The 25,544-nt window shown below is 44.7% G+C and overlaps 1 protein-coding gene across 4 annotated transcripts in view; it reads right to left on the reverse strand.

Moving 5' to 3' along the window:
• The window catches only part of ACTN1 (actinin alpha 1), a 92,848-nt gene extending 81,481 nt beyond the window's left edge, over positions 1 to 11,367 (reverse strand). For 3 of the 4 annotated variants that reach the window (XM_083166370.1, XM_083166369.1, XM_083166367.1), the window contains exon 1: positions 11,159 to 11,366. In XM_083166370.1, coding sequence (XP_083022496.1) covers positions 11,159 to 11,260 — 102 coding nt within the window. In that variant the 5' untranslated portion in view covers positions 11,261 to 11,366. Of the gene's footprint in view, positions 1 to 11,158 lie in introns of all 4 variants that reach the window. The other variant, XM_083166368.1, reaches the window with a different exon arrangement.
• Positions 11,368 to 25,544: the final 14,177 nt, after the last annotated feature.

Here is a 25,544-nt window from a genome sequence, read left to right on the forward strand (position 1 = left end):
TTTGTGCTAAGCAATTTGGCTAAGCAAAAAAAAGGCCAGGTAGTGGTTCAGAATGAGAGATCTCGATCATTATCGCTCATTCTGTACACACACACAGAGGACAAGTACAGGTTACATAACCATAGCTGCATAAGCAGATGGCACAGACAGAAGTATCAGGGTGGAAGAAAGGCAAGGGATTTCGTGCCATCAAAGATGGTTTAAGTAAGAGAAGGCAAAAGGGCCCTGCTCGTGAGACCTTACATTCCAAAGTTTGCAATCCACCGTCCTATAGACCTCAGTGATGTAAAACAAGACATTACAGCATCACTCGACAGAAAACCCCTAATTATGTATATTGGCACACAGATGGTTAAACAAGCAGACAAATTCACAATTAATACACTGATGTCGTACAAGTAACAAAGTCAAGTAAGCAGCACAGGTTAGGTTAGAATGTGTGGCTCAAATTCAAACTTAACAGGTCTACCCAAACAGGTAACCTATAACACACCAAGTCTCCTTCCACAATCTTGCAACAAAACCTTCTTCCTCTTTATACAACTGTAAACTAATCTAATGAGACATATGTAACCCTTATCAATTCATCACCCACAATTAGTGTTCATTCTAGCACCCGCCATCTTTGAAAACCCATGCAGTTCCTCTTCCCTGCCTGGGGTGAATGAATGAACACCAACAATGGTACACCTGAGCATAGATTCATAACCAGAGCCTATATGAAGCACTAATCTGTGTATCTAATGTATGGCACAGTATTAAGCTGGTCATACACTTATACAATTTGGGACCTTTCACCCCAATTTCGACAGATCGGGCAAAGAAATTGGGTGAAAAGTGGCTAATCGTATGCTGCCGGCCGGTTCAAGGTGATCGCGTGTGACTGCTTCCCCTGGGAGAAGACGTACAAGTGTATGGGGGGGGGCCTTAATTTAACATGCATTGACACATTAAGATCATTAGGGGTGATCAATAAGGGGCCAATTCAGTAAAATGCTAGAAGTCAGTAGAACAGCTTCTATCGTCTTTGCAGAACGTCTTACACAAATCCTTCCTGCCCACAGCCTATGGAATAGACACTGCTTAGAGATACCAAGTAATGTGGGATAATTCTTGCTCAATATCTATCTCGACATAGAAGATGAAATATAACCCAATGTAAGGCTACTATCTGCCGGCCAGCTGTTGTTGCCCTCCTAGCATTCACTGCAAAACCATGGCTAATAATGTGTTATCTGATTTAGATGAATTATAGCCAATTAGCCCCAAATTGGCTACTAATAGTGCAGGAAAGGAATGAAAGAAATGATGGGATGCCCAGTAGGATGCCTGCTAATGACTGACAGATGGAGAAAGAGAGAGGAGAGTATATTATAGATATAAGGCGGAAATGCTATAGATGGGTACGAAGTCGCAGGAAGTGTAGGGGCGGATGGGGGTGATTTGGGGACTGCAGAACGTAACGAGCAGGGCCCTCTTCCCTCATGTTCCCTTCCTTCTCAGTGTCATCATCTGATGCATCTATGACCCTGTACCTGTCCTCTATTGTATCCAACTGTAAGTCACTGTTGCCGGTTCTGTTTATTCGTTTATGACCTCTGTAATTGGGAGCTGTGGATCCCTTGTGGCGCCATATAAATAATAAAAGGGGCAGCACAGATGGTGTAATGGTTAGCATTACTACCTCACAGCACTGAGGTCATGGGTTCCATTCCCACCATGGCTCTAACGGTGCAGAGTTTGTATGTTCTCCCCATGCTTACGTGGGTTCCTCCGGGTGCTCCGGTTTCCTACCACATTCCAAAAATATACTGGTAGGCTAATTGGCTCCAAACAAATTAACCCAGGAATGTCTGTGTGTGCGTGTATATGTGGTAGGGAATATAGATTGTAAGCTCCACTGGGGCAGGGACTGATGTGAGTGTTCAAATATTCTCTGTACAGCGCTGCGGAATATGTGTGCGCTATATAAATAATATATTAATATAAAAAAAAAGATTTCTTACACATATGATGAATCATACCATACATGCTTATAACATACATCATTACAGAGACAACCATACCATACATATGTATAACGTCCATCATTACAGGGACAACCATACATACGTATAACGTCCATCATTACAGGGACAACCATACATACGTATAACGTACATCATTACAAGGACAACCATACCATACATACGTATAACGTCCATCATTACAGGGACACCCATACCATACATACGTATAACGTCCATCATTACAGGGACAACCATACCGTACATACATACATATAACGTCCATCATTACAGGGACAACCATACCATACATACGTATAACGTCCATCATTACAGGGACACTCATACCATACATACGTATAACGTCCATCATTACAGGGACAACCATACCGTACATACGTATAACGTCCATCATTACAGGGACAACCATACCGTACATACGTATAACGTCCATCATTACAGGGACACTCATACCATACATACGTAAAACGTCCATCATTACAGGGACAACCATACCGTACATACGTATAACGTCCATCATTACAGGGACAACCATACCGTACATACGTATAACGTCCATCATTACAGGGACACTCATACCATACATACGTATAACGTCCACCATTACAGGGACAACCATACCATACATACGTATAACGTCCATCATTACAGGGACAACCATACCATACATACGTATAACGTCCATCATTACAGGGACAACCATACCGTACATACGTATAACGTCCATCATTACAGGGACACTCATACCGTACATACGTATAACGTCCATCATTACAGGGACACTCATACCATACATACGTATAACGTCCATCATTACAGGGACAACCATACCGTACATACGTATAACGTCCATCATTACAGGGACAACCATACCATACATACGTATAACGTCCATCATTACAGGGACAACCATACCATACATACATATAACGTCCATCATTACAGGGACAACCATACCATACATACGTATAACGTCCATCATTACAGGGACACTCATACCATACATACGTATAACGTCCATCATTACAGGGACAACCATACCGTACATACGTATAACGTCCATCATTACAGAGACACTCATACCGTACATACGTATAACGTCCATCATTACAGGGACAACCATACCATACATACGTATAACGTCCATCATTACAGGGACAACCATACCATACATATGTATAACGTCCATCATTACAGGGACACCCATACCATACATACGTATAACGTCCATCATTACAGGGACACCCATACCGTACGTACGTATTACTCCCATCATTACAGGGACAATCATACCATACATACGTATAACGTACATCATTACCATACATACGTATAAGGACCATCATTACAGGGACAACCATACATATGTATAACGTCCATCATTACAGGGACACTCATACCGTACATACGTATAACGTCCATCATTACAGGGACACTCATACCGTACATACGTATAACGTCCATCATTACAGGGACAACCATACATACGTATAACGTCCATCATTACAGGGACAACCATTCCATACATACGTATAACGTCCATCATTACAGGGACAACCATACCGTACATACGTATAACGTCCATCATTACAGGGACAACCATACCGTACATACGTATAACGTCCATCATTACAGGGACAACCATACCGTACATACGTATAACGTCCATCATTACAGGGACAACCATACCGTACATACGTATAACGTCCATCATTACAGGGACAACCATACCGTACATACGTATAACGTCCATCATTACAGGGACACCCATACCATACATACGTATAACGTCCATCATTACAGGGACAACCATACATACGTATAACGTCCATCATTACAGGGACAACCATACCGTACATACGTATAACGTCCATCATTACAGGGACAACCATACCGTACATACGTATAACGTCCATCATTACAGGGACAACCATACCATACATACGTATAACGTCCATCATTACAGGGACACCCATACCGTACATACATATAACGTCCATCATTACAGGGACAACCATACCATACATACGTATAACGTCCATCATTACAGGGACACTCATACCGTACATACGTATAACGTACATCATTACAGGGACACTCATACCGTACATACGTATAACGTCCATCATTACAGGGACAACCATACCATACATACGTATAACGTCCATCATTACAGGGACAACCATACAGTACATACGTATAACGTCCATCATTACAGGGACAACCATACCGTACATACGTATAACGTCCATCATTACAGGGACAACCATACCGTACATACGTATAACGTCCATCATTACAGGGATAACCATACCGTACATACGTATAACGTCCATCATTACAGGGACACCCATACCATACATACGTATAACGTCCATCATTACAGGGACACTCATACCATACATACGTATAACGTCCATCATTACAGGGACAACCATACCGTACATACGTATAACGTCCATCATTACAGGGATAACCATACCGTACATACGTATAACGTCCATCATTACAGGGCCAACCATACATACGTATAACGTCCATCATTACAGGGACAACCATACCATACATACGTATAACGTCCATCATTACAGGGACAACCATACAGTACATACGTATAACGTCCATCATTACAGGGACAACCATACCATACATACGTATAACGTCCATCATTACAGGGACAACCATACCGTACATACGTATAACGTCCATCATTACAGGGACAACCATACCATACATACGTATAACGTCCATCATTACAGGGACACTCATACCATACATACGTATAACGTCCATCATTACAGGGACAACCATACCATACATACGTATAACTCCATCATTACAGGGACAACCATACCATACATACGTATAACGTCCATCATTACAGGGACAACCATACCGTACATACGTATAACGTCCATCATTACAGGGACAACCATACCGTACATACGTATAACGTCCATCATTACAGGGACAACCATACCATACATACGTATAACGTCCATCATTACAGGGACACTCATACCATACATACGTATAACGTCCATCATTACAGGGACAACCATACCATACATACGTATAACTCCATCATTACAGGGACAACCATACCATACATACGTATAACGTCCATCATTACAGGGACAACCATACCGTACATACGTATAACGTCCATCATTACAGGGACAACCATACCATACATACGTATAACGTCCATCATTACAGGGACACTCATACCATACATACGTATAACGTCCATCATTACAGGGACAACCATACCATACATACGTATAACGTCCATCATTACAGGGACAACCATACCGTACATACGTATAACGTCCATCATTACAGGGACACTCATACCATACATACGTATAACGTCCATCATTACAGGGACAACCATACCGTACATACGTATAACGTCCATCATTACAGGGACAACCATACCGTACATACGTATAACGTCCATCATTACAGGGACAACCATACCATACATACGTATAACGTCCATCATTACAGGGACAACCATACCATACATACGTATAACGTCCATCATTACAGGGACAACCATACCGTACATACGTATAACGTCCATCATTACAGGGACAACCATACCGTACATACGTATAACGTCCATCATTACAGGGACAACCATACCGTACATACGTATAACTCCATCATTACAGGGACACTCATACCATACATACGTATAACGTCCATCATTACAGGGACAACCATACAGTACATACGTATAACGTCCATCATTACAGGGACAACCATACCATACATACGTATAACTCCATCATTACAGGGGTGTTTGGGGCAGGTGGCTCACGTCACATGATGTCAGCACCCGCCCAGAATTTGGAGGACACTGGGCGCTAGGAAAGTCAGTCCAGGCGGACTGTTCTTAGCAAAGGCAGGAGAAATCGCTCGATGTTGAGCGACCATCGAAAGATTTCTACTCCTTCGAGGCCGCATGCGACAGGATGTGTTGGCATACACATCCCCTCGCATGCTAGCGAGAGGATTCAATCGCCAGCTTTTATCTATTCGCTAGGCTGCGTAGTTAGCAGGACTGAATCAGGCCCTTCAGTATATAAATATTTGTAGGCACACTTTGATCAACGTCATAACATTCAAACACACACAAATGAGTCATAACACAGATGTCCTCTCAATGTTACGATCAACGTAAGATATAAAATAGTATAAACATAGGTGTATCCTAAAGCCTGGGTAGGCCGGACATCAGTGACATCACAGTGACACCATCCCCACTACGGGCATTGCTATCACTATCCAGTAACAGACGCTGGTGCACAATGATTTTCCCTGTGGTAGCTCCAAACATTAGAAATGCAGCCTAGGACAGCGCCAGGTGGACACACTGTATACATACTAAGGAATTATTTCACATGTGACCAGTACTACCTACATTTACATATTTGATCAAGCAATGTCACTACTAGAAAAGCAAGCCAATTAAAAAGGGATTTTCATAACCACCACGGCAAATAGGCAAGGGGCCTGATTCTGGTTCACTTGCAAATTCTCTCTTTAATGGACAAAACCATGCTGCACTGCAGGTGGGGCATATGTTACATGTGCAGAGAGAGTTAGATTTGAGTGGGTGTGTTCAAACTGATATCTATATTGCAGTTTAACAAAAAAGCAGCCAGTGATTACCCTGCACAGAAACAAAATAACACCCAAATCTAACTCTCTGCACAGGTTACATCTGCCCCACCTGAAGTGCACATCGTTTTGTCCATTATAGAGAGACAGGGCCGGACTAGCCATCTGGCACTTCTGGCAAATGTCAGAAGGGACGATTTTGTGCGCTGAGCCCGCTGCGTCCTGGGCTTCAATCACTGTGCGCCACCCCCGCATGACATCATGACGCGTGATGCACCTGAACCTGCCCCCGCTGCCTCCTGGCCATCACTATCTAGGCTGTGCTCGGCCATGTACAAGCGATGCCTGGGAAACGTCAGCACTGCCAGCGTGGAGATACAGAGCTGCTGCTGGAGGGAAGGCGGAAGTGTAGGGCAGCTGTCAGCGACTGGCAGGAGACTCGCCAACATGCAGAACCAAAGAGCGTTCCCATAGGTCAGTGTGATGCCCGGCACCTGCTGCCCTGCCTGTCAACCCAGGGCTGGGCTCAAAGCCACGGCTGGGGATGTGACATTGCATTGCGAGCATGACGCTGTCACACCTGACCCACCACCATCCAGTCTAAGGGGGGAGCTGAGGAGCTGGCCACGCGAGTCATCGGGATGCAGTTTAAATCCCAAACACCAAAATCCCGACACTTTCTCCCCTCGTGGGTCTCCCTCGGAGGGAGAATAAATTAGTGTGCCGAGCGTAGCGAGACACCGGGCCTGCTGCGTGGCGAGTACGCAAGGGGGGGCGATCCACGTCCCCCCCTTGTCGGGATTTCGGCGTTTGGGATTTTGAACGCCGGAATCCCAACCGCCGGCTTTTCATGCTGAATCCGAGTCATCATGCATCATTCATTTCCCCATGCATTACGGTGTGCCATAATAATGTGTAATGGGCATAAGGATTGTGTCATATTCTGTAATGGGCATTACGGTGTGTGTGCCATAATGTGTAATGGGCATTACGGTGTGTAGTATAATGTGTAATGGGCATTACGGTGTGCCATAATAATGTGTAATGGGCATAAGGATTGTGTCATATTCCGTAATGGGCATAAGGATTGTGTCATTCTGTAATGGGCATTACAGTGTGTGTGCCATAATGTGTAATAGGCATTACGGTGTGTAGTATAATGTGTAATACTACAACTCCTTTCCATTAGGCCATACCCCCTTTTCGACACGCAGCAGGTGGGCCGGTGTGCTCAAAAATGCCAGGGACGATTTTTGGTCCCAGTCCGGCCCTGGAGAGAGAATTTGCTTTTGTGAGTGAATCGGAATCAGGTCTAAGGTCTTGACTGACCACATCCCAAAAGAACCCAATCCTTCTCAAGAAAAATTAATAAAGGTCATTATCAAGGTTTTGAAGTTGAAATGGGGAAAAAAAAATGGGCAAGCGCAAGGATCTGAATGATTTTGACAAGGTCCAAATTGCAATGGCTGGACATATGGGGTTTGCGCAGCCACAGATCGATTTGAGTGCCCATGGTGACTCCTGTCCACTGCCGAAAGTACAGACAATGGGCGTGAAAGCATCAGAGCTGAACCATGGAGCAATGGAAGAAGGTGGCCCTGTCTGATGAATCAGGTCTTCTTTCACAAGTCCGGTGGTAAATGTTATGAATGACTGAGATACAGATCGGTAGGTAAGAAGGAGGTGTTCAGTATACAGACTCCAGAATCCCGACTGCCATCAGAAGACAGTCACCAGAACATTGGCTGGATCAGGATACCAACCAAGGAATACCAACAGATGGGATCCTGAACAGTAAAAATATGTGGATCGATAGCCGGTGGATGGGGGGGGTGGGGGGGGGGGGTGGTATTAGGCTTAGACACAAGCAGGGAGGAAGTACACTAACCTAACCCCGGTTGGGATTCCATCCATCGGGATACCGGCGTCAGTATACAGAACGCTGGTCATCCATATGTATCCCAGAATAACCCTGGTCACCTATATGTATCCCATAATATATATCTCAGACAAACACCACCACAATGGACCAATACACAGGTTAGATGTTATTACTTACTTATTTATTAAAATAAAGGCTTTTATTCACACAAACCTATACATAGTGTTATAGACAGGCAATATATATTCTTTATAAAGGAAACATACAGGGAAGACTTTCTTGGCCTGGTCTGATTGTCCGCCTCACTGATAATACAGGAGCGATAGGGTAAGTGCCTGAGACAGTTAAGTTCTGCCATAGGAAGCGAGCACGGAACCACACCCCTCATCACCCGGCTATATATAGCCCCACACACCTGCGCTACTAGAGATCTGACTCTGGATACATAAAAGTCATTTCTACCAACATTAACCAATAACTGGCTCCTGCCCCTCCATCTGCGTTATCGCTGCCAGAACCACCTTTATATAATATGGATCATCGTTTTCGCCAGATTGGGACATAATCTCATTACTGAATACATCCACTGAATACTGTCGAAACTTAAATGAGCAAAACAGTCCAGGAAAATATTTTCATACTGTGGATCCTTCAATAACGATTATCTAACCCGCTAGCACCCACCCACACACACTTATTGTATTTACTGGTTCCATATGACATAGCTGGCAGAGCCCCAGGAAAGATGGCTGCTTGCAGCAAACCCCAGGGCTAGGGGAAGGAGCCCTTTAAAAAAAAAAAAAAAAAACATTTTCCAAGTTGGCATGGCAACAGAATGCAAAAAGATTGAGAAATATTACTACTATTGTAGGACGACATTGGATTGGAGCTGGACTGACACACGTGGTGAGATTGTCACAGATCTGGTTGATCAGGGGCTGGGCTGAATGACCGGGTTTCTCCATGTGTGACTAGTATTGCACAAAATACTCCAATGTGCCCCTATTACACCGTTTACATTAAAGACTTCTACCTGGCTATATGTATGCATGCATAAATATATAAAATACACCGCTAGTGGTGATCTATACAGTATGACATGCCCCTACCACACATTAACACACGCCAACGGGATGCTATACAAATGATGCAATAAGACACTTACTAGTGATATAGTGTAATACTGTTAATCTATATTACGACATAAGCATGACACCCATGTTTTGCTTGAGAATGCGCATTTGGTATTAGGCATCAACGAAACTTAAAAACTCTAATATAGCAGAAATAACTCATCCGAATTGGGAACATCCACAGAGCAACCTCCCTCCCTGGAAACTAACGTAGTACTCATTAGCTCCCCAAGAACCACACAGTGCTCCAAAATCTATTGCTGCTATGCCAGCTTACACATCTGACACTGCCTCTGATCATCCCCCGTGGCCAGTATGTCACATCATTAATAACTAACCAGCGCCCCTTATATTTAAATCACCCAACATGACAACTATTTAATAATAGATAAGTTACTGATCTCACTGTCAGGGTACTGGGCTCTGCCTGCACACCAGCTGTTCAGGAGAACAGGCCTGGTGGGAATACCTGCAGCCCCATAGGTGAGCACTATAGTAGGGCTGTGGTACTTAAATTCCAGTCTAGTAAGCCACTTCTAGTGCTGGTCCGAAAGACAACCACTTACTTCTAGAGAGTCTGGATTGCTCCATTGACTATTAACCATACAAGTTCAAGGATCTCGACAATCAGTCACTATTACTATGGAATGCTGAAAGGAGCTTAGATCAGTCTTTCTGACCTATCAGTCTGTATGAGTGACTCATTGTGGAGAATTTATGGGGGTGAGGGAGCAGTTATACCCTTTTTCCAGTCCCAACAGAAAACCTAGGCAATTATTGGGTATACCAGGGAACCGGCTACAAGGAAAAAAATCCCGGGTCTATTGACCTGGGATTTTCCCCCGGGTAACTTCGCAGACAGTGCTGTGGAAATGGCTCTTTACCGGGATTTTATACACAGGTAAACCCAAAAGCCACTGATTTGTCCTTCCAGGGCGCTGGCTGCTGATGTAACCATTTTTTTGAATGACAACCACAAGTTTTGCTGGGCTTTCCCAGGGTTCAGTGGAAACAGAGGCAACCCGGGAAAAACCCAGGACTAGGTTGCATTGGAAGCCAGGTACTGTACAACCCAGGTAAAAATCCTGGGACAGAGGTGGGGTTTTGGTGGAAAAGGGGTATTAGCCTCCAGAACAGGACACTAGGCAGTGATGTCAGCAGCACACATACCTGTAAGGCACTAGCTCTACCTGTGTCACACAGTGCATAGTACAGAAGGCTGCACAGGTCGTCTTATGTCTATATTAGGGCTGGATTACTGTCATAGTTTAGCTGCCCTCTAGACTCAGCGCCTGGAAACACTGTAACCCTTTCACTGCCACTCTGCAGGGTCACTGGGGAAACTATGTAGCATCATCGTAGAATAGTTGGGAGATGTCCCTCCCTGGGGCATCCCAAGTGCTGGGGAGCATGGACCCAGCTAGCATGAGCCTGCAGCCATGGCTGTACGGAGCAGGGCCGGGTGGCTGCTGCTCTGAGCTCACCTTCCTCTGCTGCTTCTCCCAGGCTGGATCCAGCAGAAGATCCCGGTCCCAGTCGTCCTCCGGCTGCATGTAGTCATTGTGCGGAGAGTCATAGTGATCCATCCCTGGCGGCTGCTGCTGCGGATCTGTCCCGGTCCCTGCTCTCCTCCTCCCCGCACAGTCACAGCGCCGGAGCGTGCAGCCAGCGCTACAATGTAACAGTGCCCGGGAGAGGGGAGGGGGGCGGGGCCCGGCCTACCTCCAACTGTCACCGGATTGGTCACCAGCCCTGCCCGGGGCTGGGAGCTCTACTACTGGCGACAGCGCCCATCAATCACCGCCCTCTGCTCCCTGTACGTTACAGTGTGCTGCATGCATGCCATGCAGTCAGTATAGGAGCATTGCTGCACATGGGAATTACACATGTGTTTACAGGGATCATGCTGCAAGCCTTTTCTCGTGCTCAGAAGAGGAGGGCCAGCATGCTGCAACTTGTAGTGCCACAGCCAGTGCTGGTTACCGAAACCAATCCAACAGCTGCTGCTGCTACATTAATACGTTTTATAGATAGATATATTTTATATATATATATATATATATATATATATATATATATATAGCAATTGTAAGATGGCGCCCTTTATAGTGACCTTAGTAATTAGCCTTGCAGTAATTTTTAAACAAGCAAAGTCCATAAATTTCAAGCGTTGATTAAAAGTCTTCACCCAATGTTAGTGGTTGTTCCAGACTGTTACAAGGTTCAGATACTTCAAAATAGCAAACATGTGTATTCCCAACGCGTTTCGTCCCAACGTTGGACTTCATCAGGGGTTCGCAGATAACACAAAAGTTACTTCCAACGACTTTCACAAGTGGAGTATCTACACAATTGGGTGATTTAATAGGTCATTGTGAATGAGTCTGAGGTACACTGTCAGTCAGACTCTTTTCATTCGAAAGTTGAGTCCATGTAGGTGTCTCTTAATTCTCATAAACGGTCATACCTTTAAAAAACTAATTAAAAGTCTGCTGACGGCTCCATGCATTTAGATGAATCCGATAAACGGCTTTCCAAGGTATTTCTAGTAGAATATGCTCTCTAAGCTCAGTTAAAATAGAGATATAGTCTGTACAAAGTCAGGATTTATTCAGGATGCAGTTCCCACTTTCTGGAGATGTGCACTGGTAAAAGGTTCTGTCAGAATGAGCATGGGCTTTATCCCGCGCCAGTCCACTCTACTGTTCTGTAGATAACTGTACTCTTTCCCAATCTACTCTACTGTTCTCTAGATCAGTGGTTCTCAACCTCAGTCCTCAGGACCCCCCAACAGTGCACATTTTCCAGGTCTCCACACAGAATCACAGGTGAAATAATTAGCTCCACCTGTCATTGTTGTAAATGTGTCAGTAAATAATGAGTGCATCTGTGCACCTGGAAAATGTGCACTGTTAAGGGGTCCTGAGGACCGAGGTTGGGAACCACTGCTCTAGATGACTGTACTCTTTCCCAGTCTACTTTATCCTGCGCCAGTCTACTCTACTGTTCTCTAGATGACTGTACTATTTTCCAGTCTACTTTATCCTGCGCCAATATACTCTACACTTCTCTAGATGACTGTACTCTTTCCCAGTCTACTTTCTCCTGCGCCAATATACTCTACACTTCTCTAGATGACTGTACTTTTTCCCAGTCTACTCTATTCTTCTCTAGATGACTGTACTCTTTCCCAATCTACTTTATCCTTCGCGAGTCTACTGTACTGTTCTGTAGATGACTGTACTCTTTCCCAATCTACTTTATCCTGCACCAGTCTACTCTACTGTTCTTTAGATGACTGTACTCTTTCCCAGTCTACTCTACTCTTCTCTAGATGACTGTACTCTTTCCCAGTCTACTTTCTCCTGTGCCAATATACTCTACACTTCTCTAGATGACTGTACTTTTTCCCAGTCTATTTTATCCTGCGCCAGTCTACTCTACTGTTCTCTAGATTACTGTACTCTTTCCCAGTCTACTCTACTGTTCTCTAGATGACTGTACTCTTTCCCAGCCTACTTTATCCTGCGACAGTCTACTCTACTGTTCTGTAGATGACCATACTCTTTCCCAGTCTACTCTACTCTTCTCTAGATGACTGTACTCTTTCCCAGTCTACTTTCTCCTATGCCAATATACTCTACACTTCTCTAGATGACTGTACTTTTTCCCAGTCTATTTTATCCTGCGCCAGTCTACTCTACTGTTCTCTAGATTACTGTACTCTTTCCCAGTCTACTCTACTGTTCTCTAGATGACTGTACTCTTTCCCAGCCTACTTTATCCTGCGCCAGTCTACTCTACTGTTCTGTAGATGACCATACTCTTTCCCAGTCTACTCTTCTCTTCTCTAGATGACTGTACTCTTTCCCAATCTACTTTATCCTGCGCCAGTCTACTCTAATGTTCTCTAGATGACTGTACTCTTTTCCAGTTCACTTTATCCTGCGCCAATATACTCTACACTTCTCTAGATGACTGTACTCTTTCCCAGTCTACTTTCTCCTGCGCCAATACACTCTACACTTCTCTAGATGACTGTACTTTTTTCCAGTCTATTTTATCCTGTGCCAGTCTACTCTACTGTTCTGTAGATGACCATACTCTTTCTCAGTCTACTCTACTCTTCTCTAGATGACTGTACTCTTTCCCAGTCTACTTTATCCTGCGCCAATATACTCTACACTTCTCTCCAGTCTCTGGTGGCAATTAGGACATTTACAGATACAGAAACAAATTTAATAACAAATTTAATAACAAAATTAATAAAATGTAATAATCTGTTTCATAGGTACCGGCTGATACCAGACATATACAAATAACAATGGAAATAGAATTAAAAAAAATAGGTAAAAAATCAGGATTGGCCTGAGAAAAATATATATATATCTCATATATTGCAAGTGGAAAACAAAACGTCCCCTTTTAAATGTAACAGGATAAATCTTTTGTCAGCGTCAAATTTGTAGAGGGTTAATAATGGTGGTGGATAAACAGTCCAATATTGATAGTAAAGTAAGTGGTCAGGGCCGGCGCCACCACTAGGCAAATCTAGGCATTTGCCTAGGGCACCGGCCACTGGAGGGCGGCATTTTGTGCCGCCCGGTTAACTGTCCTACGGCGCTGTGTATTTAAATCTGGCGGCGGAGGCAGCGGGGGTCCCTGCAGTCCATTAGAAATCACGAGCGCTATCCGCCGGGCTAGGAAAAGTCTATAGAAGCGGAAGCGCTTCTAGTGTGAAAACTCTGGCAGCACGGCGCACGCTGATCTCAGCCAATCAGCGTGCTGCCAGTGTTTTCACACTAGAAGCGCTTCCGCATAGCTCGGCGGATAGCGCTCGTGATTTCTAATGGACTGCAGGGACCCCCGCTGCGTCCGCCGCCAGATTTAAATACACAGCGCCGCAGGACAGGTACCCCCCCCCCCCCCCGGCACCGGGGCGCCCCCACCCTGACTCGCCTGGGGCGCTCCGGTGCCTTGTAAGTGGTCATATGTTGTCAGTCCAATATTAATAGTTTTAAATTGGAGTTTGATATAGTTACCACTTTCCTGCTTACAATCAGCTGGAGGGCATCAGGGAAGTGCTGTTAGCATCAGAGTCCACAGAAAGAAGCACTTGAGTGTAAACTCTCAAATAGTTGGAAACACAATTTTAGGCTCCAATATGCCAGCCGGCAATACCTTCAGTTGGCAGAAGTATCCTGCTCCAGTCTACTCTACTCTTCTCTAGATGACTGTACTCTTCTCTGATGACTGTACTCTTTCCCAATCTACTTTATCCTGCACCAGTCTACTCTACTGTTCTGTAGATGACTGTAATCCTGTGCCAGCCTACTCTACTGTTCTGTAGATGACCGTAATCTTTCCCAGTCTACTCTACTCATCTCTAGATGACTGTACTCTTTCCCAGTCTACTTTATCCTGCTCCAGTCTACTCTACTGTTCTCTAGATAACTGCTCTTTCCCAGTCTACTTTATCCTGCACCAGTCTACTCTACCCTTCTCTAGATGACTGTACTCTTTCCAAGTCTACTTTATCCTGCGCCAATATACTCTACACTTCTCTAGATTACTGTACTTTTTCCCAGTCTACTTTATCCTGCACCAGTCTACTCTACCCTTCTCTAGATGACTGTACTCTTTCCCAGTCTACTTTATCCTGCGCCAATATACTCTACACTTCTCTAGATTACTGTACTTTTCCCCAGTCTACTTTATCCTGTGCCAGTCTACTCTACTGTTCTGTAGATGACTGTACTCTTTCCCAGTCTACTTTATCCTGCTCCAGTCTACTCTACTGTTCTCTAGATAACTGCTCTTTCCCAGTCTACTTTATCCTGCACCAGTCTACTCTACCCTTCTCTAGATGACTGTACTCTTTCCCAGTCTACTTTATCCTGCGCCAATATACTCTACACTTCTCTAGATTACTGTACTTTTTCCCAGTCTACTTTATCCTGCACCAGTCTACTCTACCCTTCTCTAGATGACTGTACTCTTTCCCAGTCTACTTTATCCTTTGCCAATATACTCTACACTTCTCTAGATTACTGTACTTTTCCCCAGTCTACTTTATCCTGTGCCAGTCTACTCTACTGTTCTCTAGATGACTCTTTCCCAGTCTACTCTACTGTTCTGTAGATGACTGTACTCTTTCCCAGTCTAATTTGTCCTGCGCCAGTCTACTCTACTGTTCTGTAGATGACTGTACTCTTTCCCAGTCTACTTTATCCTGTGCCAGTCGACTCTACTGTTCTCTAGATGACTGTACTCTTTTCCAGTCTACTTTATCCTGCACTAGTCTACTCTTTCCCAGTTTAGTTTATCCTGCACCAATATACTCTACACTTCTCTAGATGACTGTACTTTTTCCCAGTCTACTTTATCCTGTGCCAATCTATTCTACGGTTCTCTAGATGACTGTACTCTTTCCCAGTCTACTTTATCCTGCGCCAATATACTCTACACTTCTCTAGATTACTGTACTTTTTCCCAGTCTACTTTATCCTGCACCAGTCTACTCTACCCTTCTCTAGATGACTGTACTCTTTCCCCGTCTACTTTATCCTGCGCCAATATACTCTACACTTCTCTAGATTACTGTACTTTTCCCCAGTCTACTTTATCCTGTGCCAGTCTACTCTACTGTTCTCTAGATGACTCTTTCCCAGTCTACTCTACTGTTCTGTAGATGACTGTACTCTTTCCCAGTCTAATTTGTCCTGCGCCAGTCTACTCTACTGTTCTGTAGATGACTGTACTCTTTCCCAGTCTACTTTATCCTGTGCCAGTCGACTCTACTGTTCTCTAGATGACTGTACTCTTTTCCAGTCTACTTTATCCTGCACTAGTCTACTCTTTCCCAGTTTAGTTTATTCTGCACCAATATACTCTACACTTCTCTAGATGACTGTACTTTTTCCCAGTCTACTTTATCCTGTGCCAATCTATTCTACGGTTCTCTAGATGACTGTACTCTTTCCCAGTCTAGTTTATCCTGCGCCAGTCTACTCTACCCTTCTCTAGATGACTGTACTCTTTCCCAGTCTACTTTATCCTGCACCAGTGAGCTGTACTCTGCCACACTGTACTCTATTCTGTACATGTTTAGCAGTGCTATCAGTCACCCTTCCTCCAAGGTGCACTCTCATTAAAATCCTAGTGATGCAGGCTGGGGTTAACCAGAGAAAGCCCACCATATGCACCAGGTTACACATTATCAGTATATTTAGCAAGGCTATTTCCCAGCAAAAATAGAAATGTACCATGAATTCTTGAGCTCATAATGACGCCGAAAACAAGTCCCTAACCTGCAACAGTGGTACAGCTACATATAGCAGATGTGACTGGAAAATAAAATGAACTGTATTTGTGATGATTGTAGAGTATATATTTTGCTAAAGAGACTCTACCAGGTTTGTCTAAGACCATGCAGAATGCTGGAGTTGTTTATAAAAGTACTACAAATAGGTTTATTCTTTTTTTACAATGGAAAGGCTCGGGCATGGTTGCTGGGAAAGGCTACGTTTGTCAGTTCATTACGAAATTTCCTGGTTGAAACTTTTTTTTTTAAGATGGGAGATCTATTGAGCACGGGACGTTGCCCATAGCAATCATTGAGAATCTACTTATTTATTTAGCACCTTCTAGAAGATAATAGATATTATCTGGCGTGGGTCCCATAGCAACATACCATCTTCAACAGAACTCCCATCTTAGTGAATAAACTCCTAATTGTCCCGGACACTCAATCCTCTCTGGGGGGGTTATTCTAATCCACTCTTTCTGACAAAATCCTTCTTAGATGGACAAAACCATGTGCACTGCAGGGGGGCAGATGTAACATGTGCAGAGAGAATTAGATTTGGGTGAGTCATTTTGTTTCTGTGCAGGGTAAATACTGGCTGCTTTATTTTTACACTGGAATATAGATCTCACTTTGAAGTAAAACCCCACCCAAATCTAACTCTCTCTGCACAAGTTACATCTACCCCACCTGCAGTGCACATGGTTTTGCCCATCTAAGAAGGATTTTGTCAGAAAGAGTGGATTAGAATAAGGCCCTGGGTCTGTGGTCTTATATAGTGAGGGAGTGGTGGACATTGGTGCCAAGAGGGGGGTGGGTACTTAATACCCAGGTCCGGGCTGCTGAAGGGGCCTGGTGGGTTTGCCCAGGTCCTCTGACTTCCCCCCCCCCCACCCCCACCTCACATGCCAAATGACACTGGCCCGCACATTTAAAGCAAAGACTCAGGCACTATGACAGTGTCATCTTCCCAAATATCACTGGAAAGATGTCTCTTGCCAGGGGAGGGACCCCTTCCTGATCAAGTAATGTAGGAAGTTGGTGCCCTCCTATAAGCCTCCCCCTGCCCCCTAGTGTTAAAATGGCGTCCCCTTGTGCAGCATGCAGGGCCACATCACGACCTGCAGTTACCATGGCACCAGGGGTGGATTGGCAACAGAAGCCAATATTTCTTTAATATAAACTAGCATTGTCACACCTACTTTTCAAACCTCCCCCCTCCCTCTTACTTGGGCCCGCCGTGGCTCTCTACACCCCTGGTGGTGGAATATAAAAATTAGACACAGTAGGAATGTTGACACAATCATTAGGTTGACAATGGGAAGGTCGGCAGTCAAATGGACATGCCTTTTTCACAGTTTTTCTGTACTGGATGACGACGTAGTTGACATGGACACCATCAAAGTGTACCGCGTCCATGGCTCGCCCACACTGCGCTTGGCACACGATTTTATTCTCCCACCATGCTGTAGTCGATGTTAGGGCATGAAATACCGGCTCAGAAAAAGGGACCTTCTGACCCTGTTGACCTTATCCATGTTGTGGCCTAGTGGTATTATTATCGTAGTCAAAATACATGCTCAACCTCAGAACAGAACAAAGGGCACATTCCCAATATAAGGTATTACCAGGAATTTACCGGATACCAGCGGCATCACCAGGGTGCACAGTTATTCAGCACCCTAAGCAAAACTTCCGCTTACTGCTGCCACCACCATACACCAATACCGACTTTTTAGAACCTCAGGTGAATGTGTGAAGGTGGCGTCTTAGAAGTTCCACACCTGCCCTATGCAGTTCAACAAGGACGCCATTACATGTTGTGATAGTCAGACTCAGGGGCGTTATCCAAATTCTGGAGCCCCTAGGCAGCTGCTTAACGGTAGAGCAGACCCTGATTAGGGGGGTGCAGGAGGTTCCAGCCACAGCCAAGGGTGTTGGGGTGGCAACAAAGGCCCTGTTGTCCACGTTCTTCAGGGTTTTCCATGTATGTGAAAGTATAAAATAATATCTCAGTCTTCTCTTAGCTGCTGTTAGAATACTGACTCTACCCATATGCGGTGTAGGAGAAATGACTGAGCAGGAAGGATGTCTGAGCTCACATAAAATAAAGCTTACAAGTAAAAGTCTTCGCAAACCAGCCGGAAAGGGAAGTTCGGGATACATTTGGCTGCAAAAAAAGGAAAAGTCTATGTTCCTCTTCAGCTGCTTTGGTGCAGATTTTATTTTTTTATGAACCATATACAGAATGAACTGCTCTCATTCTTGTAGGGACTGCTGGTAGATTCGCCAGGCGCCGGAAGGGGAGGTGTGCGCACGAGTCCCCGCCGCCCAATCCCACCTCCCCGCTCCCCCCCCTAACCCTGCCCATCTCCCTGAAGTGGAAACGGGCAGGGTTCATGTCCCCCGCCGCCAGGAAACTGGGACGCGCGTGCGTGTGGGACGCTCCCAGTCAGATGGAGCGCTGTCTTAATTGAATGCTGAATGCTGCAAATTTGTGGGCCATGCAATCAGGTCTGAATTGACCCAATAGGCATTTAAGTAACAATTAGGCAGTTGGTACAGATACAGTAGGATAGAATCACCTAGGCTTGTAGCTTGTCTGGTTTTTCACCAAATCCACAACATATCTTTACAAAACAGGCTCACTTCACTAACTCTACATACAGATAGTGGTAGATGCTCAAATTAGTTCAATAAAACTTTTCAGGTGCATACAAGGGAGGGGTTAATACTTAGTCAGTAAGAGGACATTGGTTCCCCCCAGTGGCGTAGCTATAGCTCCGCAGCCCCCGCGGTGGCGGGGAGGCGCAGAGAGCATGTGGGCGCCGGGGGTCTGCAGGGCTATAGCTACCACTTACCCGCTGCTGTTTGGTGCCCAGTGCCCTGCCGCCACGGTCCCGTCTATCCCGGCACCGGCTCCTGCTGCTATAATGAAAACGGACACTTAGAAAATGGCTGCCCCCATAGTGCAGACAGTTTTCTGTCTGCACTATGGGGGCAGCCATTTTCTAGGAGTCCGTTTTCATTATAGCAGCAGGAGCCGGCGCTGGGAGAGACGGGACCGTGACCGCAGATGCGGCCAGGCAGGTACACCGAGGGGAGGGAGGGGATGGAGGGGAGGTTGGCGCCGAGGAGAGGGAGGGGAGGTTGGCGCCGAAAAAGCTGCGGCGGGGGGGCGAAAATTAGGTAGTTACGCCACTGGTTCCCCCGGCACACTGAATAGTTTTAGCAACAATCTTGAACACTACATGATAATAGAATTCAGAGATATTGGTTACATATACCTGCGCAGGTGTATGATATGCCCCCGAGCCGCGTCAATGCTTCTCTGTATATTGGGGGTCCCTAGCGCTATATCTAGGTGCAGGGTGTGGCACCCCAAAAACTATCATAAGCTAGGAGGCCCAGCGTGGCATGCCAGTGATATACTAAGTGTTAATAATTAGTGATAGGAAGCCGAAGCTATACATAAGGAGAGAGATAAATGAAATGTAATTAAAATAAGAGAGAGAGAGTGTTAGTGAGGGAAAAGTGTTAATAGAATGTAAGGGCATGCCGCACTAAAGCCACCCAGCCCAACCAGTCCAGGGGCACCGCACCCCACACCACTGTTACCCTAAATTGGGTCTACAATTAGTCAGCAAGGAGCCACATGATAATGGCTCCTTACTTGGTATATCTGAACTAAGAGCTACCTACCTTGGAGCAACCCCAGACTACTCCATGTGGCATATCAGGACCTGCATCTCCGCCTAATACAGGCTCCTCTCTGCCTCTCACAACATACATACAGATAGTGGTAGCTCAAATTAGTTTAGTAAAACTTTTCAGGTGCATGCAAGGGAGGAGTTAATACTTAGTAAGTAATAAGACATTGGTTCCCCCGGCACACTGAATAGTTTTAGTAACCAATCTTGAACACTACATGATAATAGAATTCAGAGATATTGGTTACATATACCTGCGCAGGTATATGTAACCAATATCTCTGAATTATATTATCATGTAGTGTTCAAGATTGGTTGCTAAAACTATTCAGTGTGCCAGGGGAACCAATGTCTTGTTACTCACTTCACTAACTTTCTTATCATTGATTGGTTAACATAATCAACCAATGAGAAATTAGCTCTACCTGCAAGGATACAGTATCCCCCAGCTTAGTGCTGCTACTTTATCACATAGACTGTAGACCGCCACCAGATCACAGAACTTTATAGGCTAAAATCTGACTTTAAATTGGATTTAGGCTTAGGTATTTGGGCTCATTATATCTAGGTAATTTATTGTATAAAGCTTAATGTCTCTTAACGCATTGTTGATGGCCCTTATTCATTCATATCATTAAAAGACCATACACACTAGAAGACTATCTTTCCAACCTGGCTGGTTGGAATACAAATCTGGAAATTGTTGGGAACAAATTACAATCAACTGTTTGCTCCCAAACACTGAAAATGGACAAAAGCCGTCATCTGCATAAATAGATTTAACCAATTTGTCTGTTTGTAGGACCAATTTTTGTCTGTTTACCGTGTTAAGAAGCAAATGGTCAATTGACATTTGCTCCCCAAAATTTCCAGATTTTCATTCAAACCAGCCAGATTGGAAAGATAATCTTCTAGTGTGTATGGGCCTTAAACCTATGTATGGGAAATTAAACATCTGCAAATATTTTAAGACTGAACGAGTATCTTCTGCACTCAGTAGTTCATGTAGATGGGTGTGCGTTTTATACTCTTCATCAGATTAAATGATGTTTATATGATACCTTGGTTGATTATTTTAGAACCCATATAGGAAAAGATAGTCTTTCTGGGGTCTTGATACACTTATAAACCGTTATATTTAAAACGTGTGGTCTAATTCTTAACACAATCATGTCTCCTGGGCTCAGTCATATCGCTACTGGTTTTTTGAGAGTACACATCTGTTTAACATTGAGTATTTCCTAATTCACCTCTCACCTCTCAATCTTGAGCTGGAAGTGTTGTGTTTCTATCCATTAGTAGGAAAATGAGCGATTGGCTTGATACACAATACACATAGCTACAACTTGAACTCGTCTGAATAGAACTGGTGACCCTGGTTTGTGATCTTCATTATGTGTTTCTTCTGCCTGTGCCATTATTGTTAGATTGTGCTTTGTTTTATGTTGACACTGTCTAACCAATTGCGGTAGTCCACAGGATACGAGGACAGAGTGACTGTGACATCAGCTACATTCCCCGTCACATTGGAATCTCTTCATTTTCTCATCCAGATGTCCCCTACAGACTGTATGTTTATACTGAATAATTGGCGAGGGAATAACAATGTTAAAATATTTATTTGTTCATGTTTTCATGTTTTTTTTGTTTTACATATATGAACTTTAAAAACACATTAACCAGGATGTTTGTAAATGCTGTGAAGCAACCGAATAGTCAGGGGTAATTTTAGGCCATGTTGCCCATAGTAACCAATCCGATTCGACTTTTTATTTATCCCCTTCTAGAAGATAATAAATAGAAGCTGATTGGTTGCTAGGGGCAACAAACCATCTTCAATAGAATCCCATCTTAGTAAATGTACTGCTTGGTGCCAGTGTCAGAGGCTATAGTGATGTCATTTCCTGGGGCTGGATCCCAGTTGCTGGGAGCTGAAGAGTTAAGCACAGCCACAATCAGAGGCAAATACAAAAGTGTGATACACATTTAAGCATTCCGGAATCTGTTGTAGCCAAGGGATCATCCAAGGACAGGGTCAGGAACAGAGCCAGGGGAATCAGAGGTTCAGCTGACGTCAAGGTTTAATGTCCAGGAAGCCAAACTGCAAGCCAGGAGACCAGCTAGGAGCAAGCACAGGAATCAACCATTGTAGCCGTTATATACCCAGAGGTGGCAGGGGATTGGCCGCTGCCAGGAAGTGGGCGGAGAGCAGGCACATCAATGATGATTACGGGCAGATGTATCACACATTGGAGAGATATAAAGTGGAGAGAGATAAACTATCAACCAATCAGCCCCTAAATGTCATTTTTCAAACACAGCCTGTAGCATGGCATTTAGGAGCTGATTTGCTGGTACTTCACCAAGGTTTGATACATTTCACCCCAAGTCTATTCAGGACAAAGAGGCCTATGCCATACATGTCTAAACTCCCCAAAGGGCCAGATGGCTGCAAAAAATCGCCCCGCCCAAGTAGAGGGGCAAGTCCCCTGGAGCCCCTTTGGTGGAGGGTCCATAATACTGGCATCATCCAGCGTGGTGGGATGGCCATAATGACACAACCACACCCCTCTGTACAGCCTCATAAAGTAAATTCCACCCTACCCCCTATTCGCATCCTGCTCATCTGCCCCGCCCACTGCTCCGCAGGGGCAGGGCTGTCGCTCCTACTATAGCTCAACTGGCAAAGCATTACTTCCAAATCCACAGGGCCCAGAGTTTACGTATGTTTAGACTTTGATTGCTGATTGCAACAATCAACCAGAGTGAGGGGACATTTCCTATACACCCCCAGATGCCTAGAAAAATCAGGATAGATTTTAGAAATAGGACATTCATACCGGTGCTTAGCATCTTTCAATGAAAACAGAATATGCGACACAACCATCGCTGTTTGACTTTTTTGAGAAGGAAAAGGACATTGTAATTCAAAACTAATATTATATTATAACAGGTTCTCGTGTAGTCTTCTGCATTGTTTCTGCACTACATACAATAAATGAATTTGTCATTTGTGAGCAGGTTACTAATTTCCGTTGCCAGCGGTAATTACATGGATGCCCAGTCTGCCAACAGTGTGGATCCTTAATGAAACTGCACATTTTTGGAATGAAATGAAACAAAGAAAAGGCAAAGAAAAAAAATAGCATCGATGGAAGCGAATTCTTCTGCTCCTTCATCCCCATCGCTTCATTATGATCAGTACTTTATACAGCTGTTGTCACACAGAAGCTAAACTGTAATTATGGTAAATGTGGAAATATGGAAACATATTAGCAATCAGTTCATAAAGGAGTTATTTTGGTACTTGTGTATTAGCAGTGCGCCCGGCTACGCTATGCTGACAACGTAGCTTAGGCTACGTTGTCAGTGTAGCCGGGCACCCTGCTAATATCTGCCTTTATACTTACTGGGCAGCCGGCGGTGAAGGGCGGTGGGGCTCTGAAGGGTGGCCGGCGCATCAGTCCGGCGCATCAGTCCCTGCTCCCCCAGCGGCACTATGCTAATTGCGTACATTGGGGAGCGGGGATCTGGCACCGGCGCAGACAGGAGGGGGAGCGCAACGCTGGCACTGGGGACATATAAGTATAAAGCACCACACACACACACACATACATACACACTAACAATGTCATATCCCCACAATCCACGTCATACCTCCAGTATCCACGTGGGCGTGGAGTCAATTTCATAAAGTGCGGTGAGCACAGCGAGCCACCGAGCCCGAAGCGTGGCGAGCGCAAGCGGATACGTGTCCCCTCGTGGGGCTCGCTGCGCTCGCCACACTTTATAGAATTAACTCCACGCCCACGTGGATACTGGGGGTATGACGTGGATAGTGGGGATATGGACCATTGTGTATTAGCACAGCTCCAGTTACATAAGTTACGTAGTGTACGTAGCCAGCATAGTGGTGTATTGGTATTCTCAATACACCACTACGCAAACTACGTAATGGGCACGCTGCTAATACACAAGTACCGTTATTTTTTAAAGTTATAGTTTTATTCAGGAATTCACAAAAATGGAACAGAATAGGGGGGCTCGGCCCACTATTTTATTCTCCCACCACGCCATAGTGGATGGTAAGGCATTAAATACTACCTGCGGCACGTCGGCACACGTCAACTATAAAAAAAAAAAAGTGAAAAACTCATATACCCCATTCTGGTTCCAGTTCAGTTCAGAGGTCATGTATGCAGAAAAACATGGCATCTCCTTCGCTACTGCCATATGTATTACAGGCTGCAAATGTGTACGCAACTGAGAATTATTTATTTATTACCAGTTATATATACCCCTTTTACATGCCGTATCGCTCCCGGGTTTTTGGACCCAGCTTCATATCGAGTGCGACCGGCGTTTGTTATCCATTACACCGGCGGCAGTTCCTGACATCATCTCCAAGCGCCGGGACCACCGCGCTGGTGGGCAAGCCCAGCACCAAGCTAACCGTGTACCCCCTCCTCCCCCAGACCCCGTCCGTGAGGTGAATGGATGCCGCACATAGGCATCCATTCACCTCCTCCCTGTCTCCACTGCTTTCTGCAGAGACCCGGCGTACCCGTTTACACTGCCTTCTACCCAGATCCTGCCCGTGTTCAACCCTGGTTGACCCATTTACTCCGCCGCTGACCCGGGTTTTTGCAGCGGTGTAAAAGGGGTATTATATAGCCCACACTTATTCCGCAGCTCTTTACAGAGAATATAAGAACATTCACATCAGTCCCTGCCCCAGTGGAGCTTACAATCTATATTCCCTACCACATGTACACGCACACAGACATTCTAGGGTTAATTTAGTTGCAAGCCAATTAATCTACCAGTATATTTTGGATCATGAGGGGAAACCGG

This window comes from Crinia signifera, chromosome 12, assembly GCF_055691185.1.
Source record: "Crinia signifera chromosome 12, ASM5569118v1, whole genome shotgun sequence".
NCBI classification, from domain to species: Eukaryota; Metazoa; Chordata; class Amphibia; order Anura; family Myobatrachidae; genus Crinia; species Crinia signifera.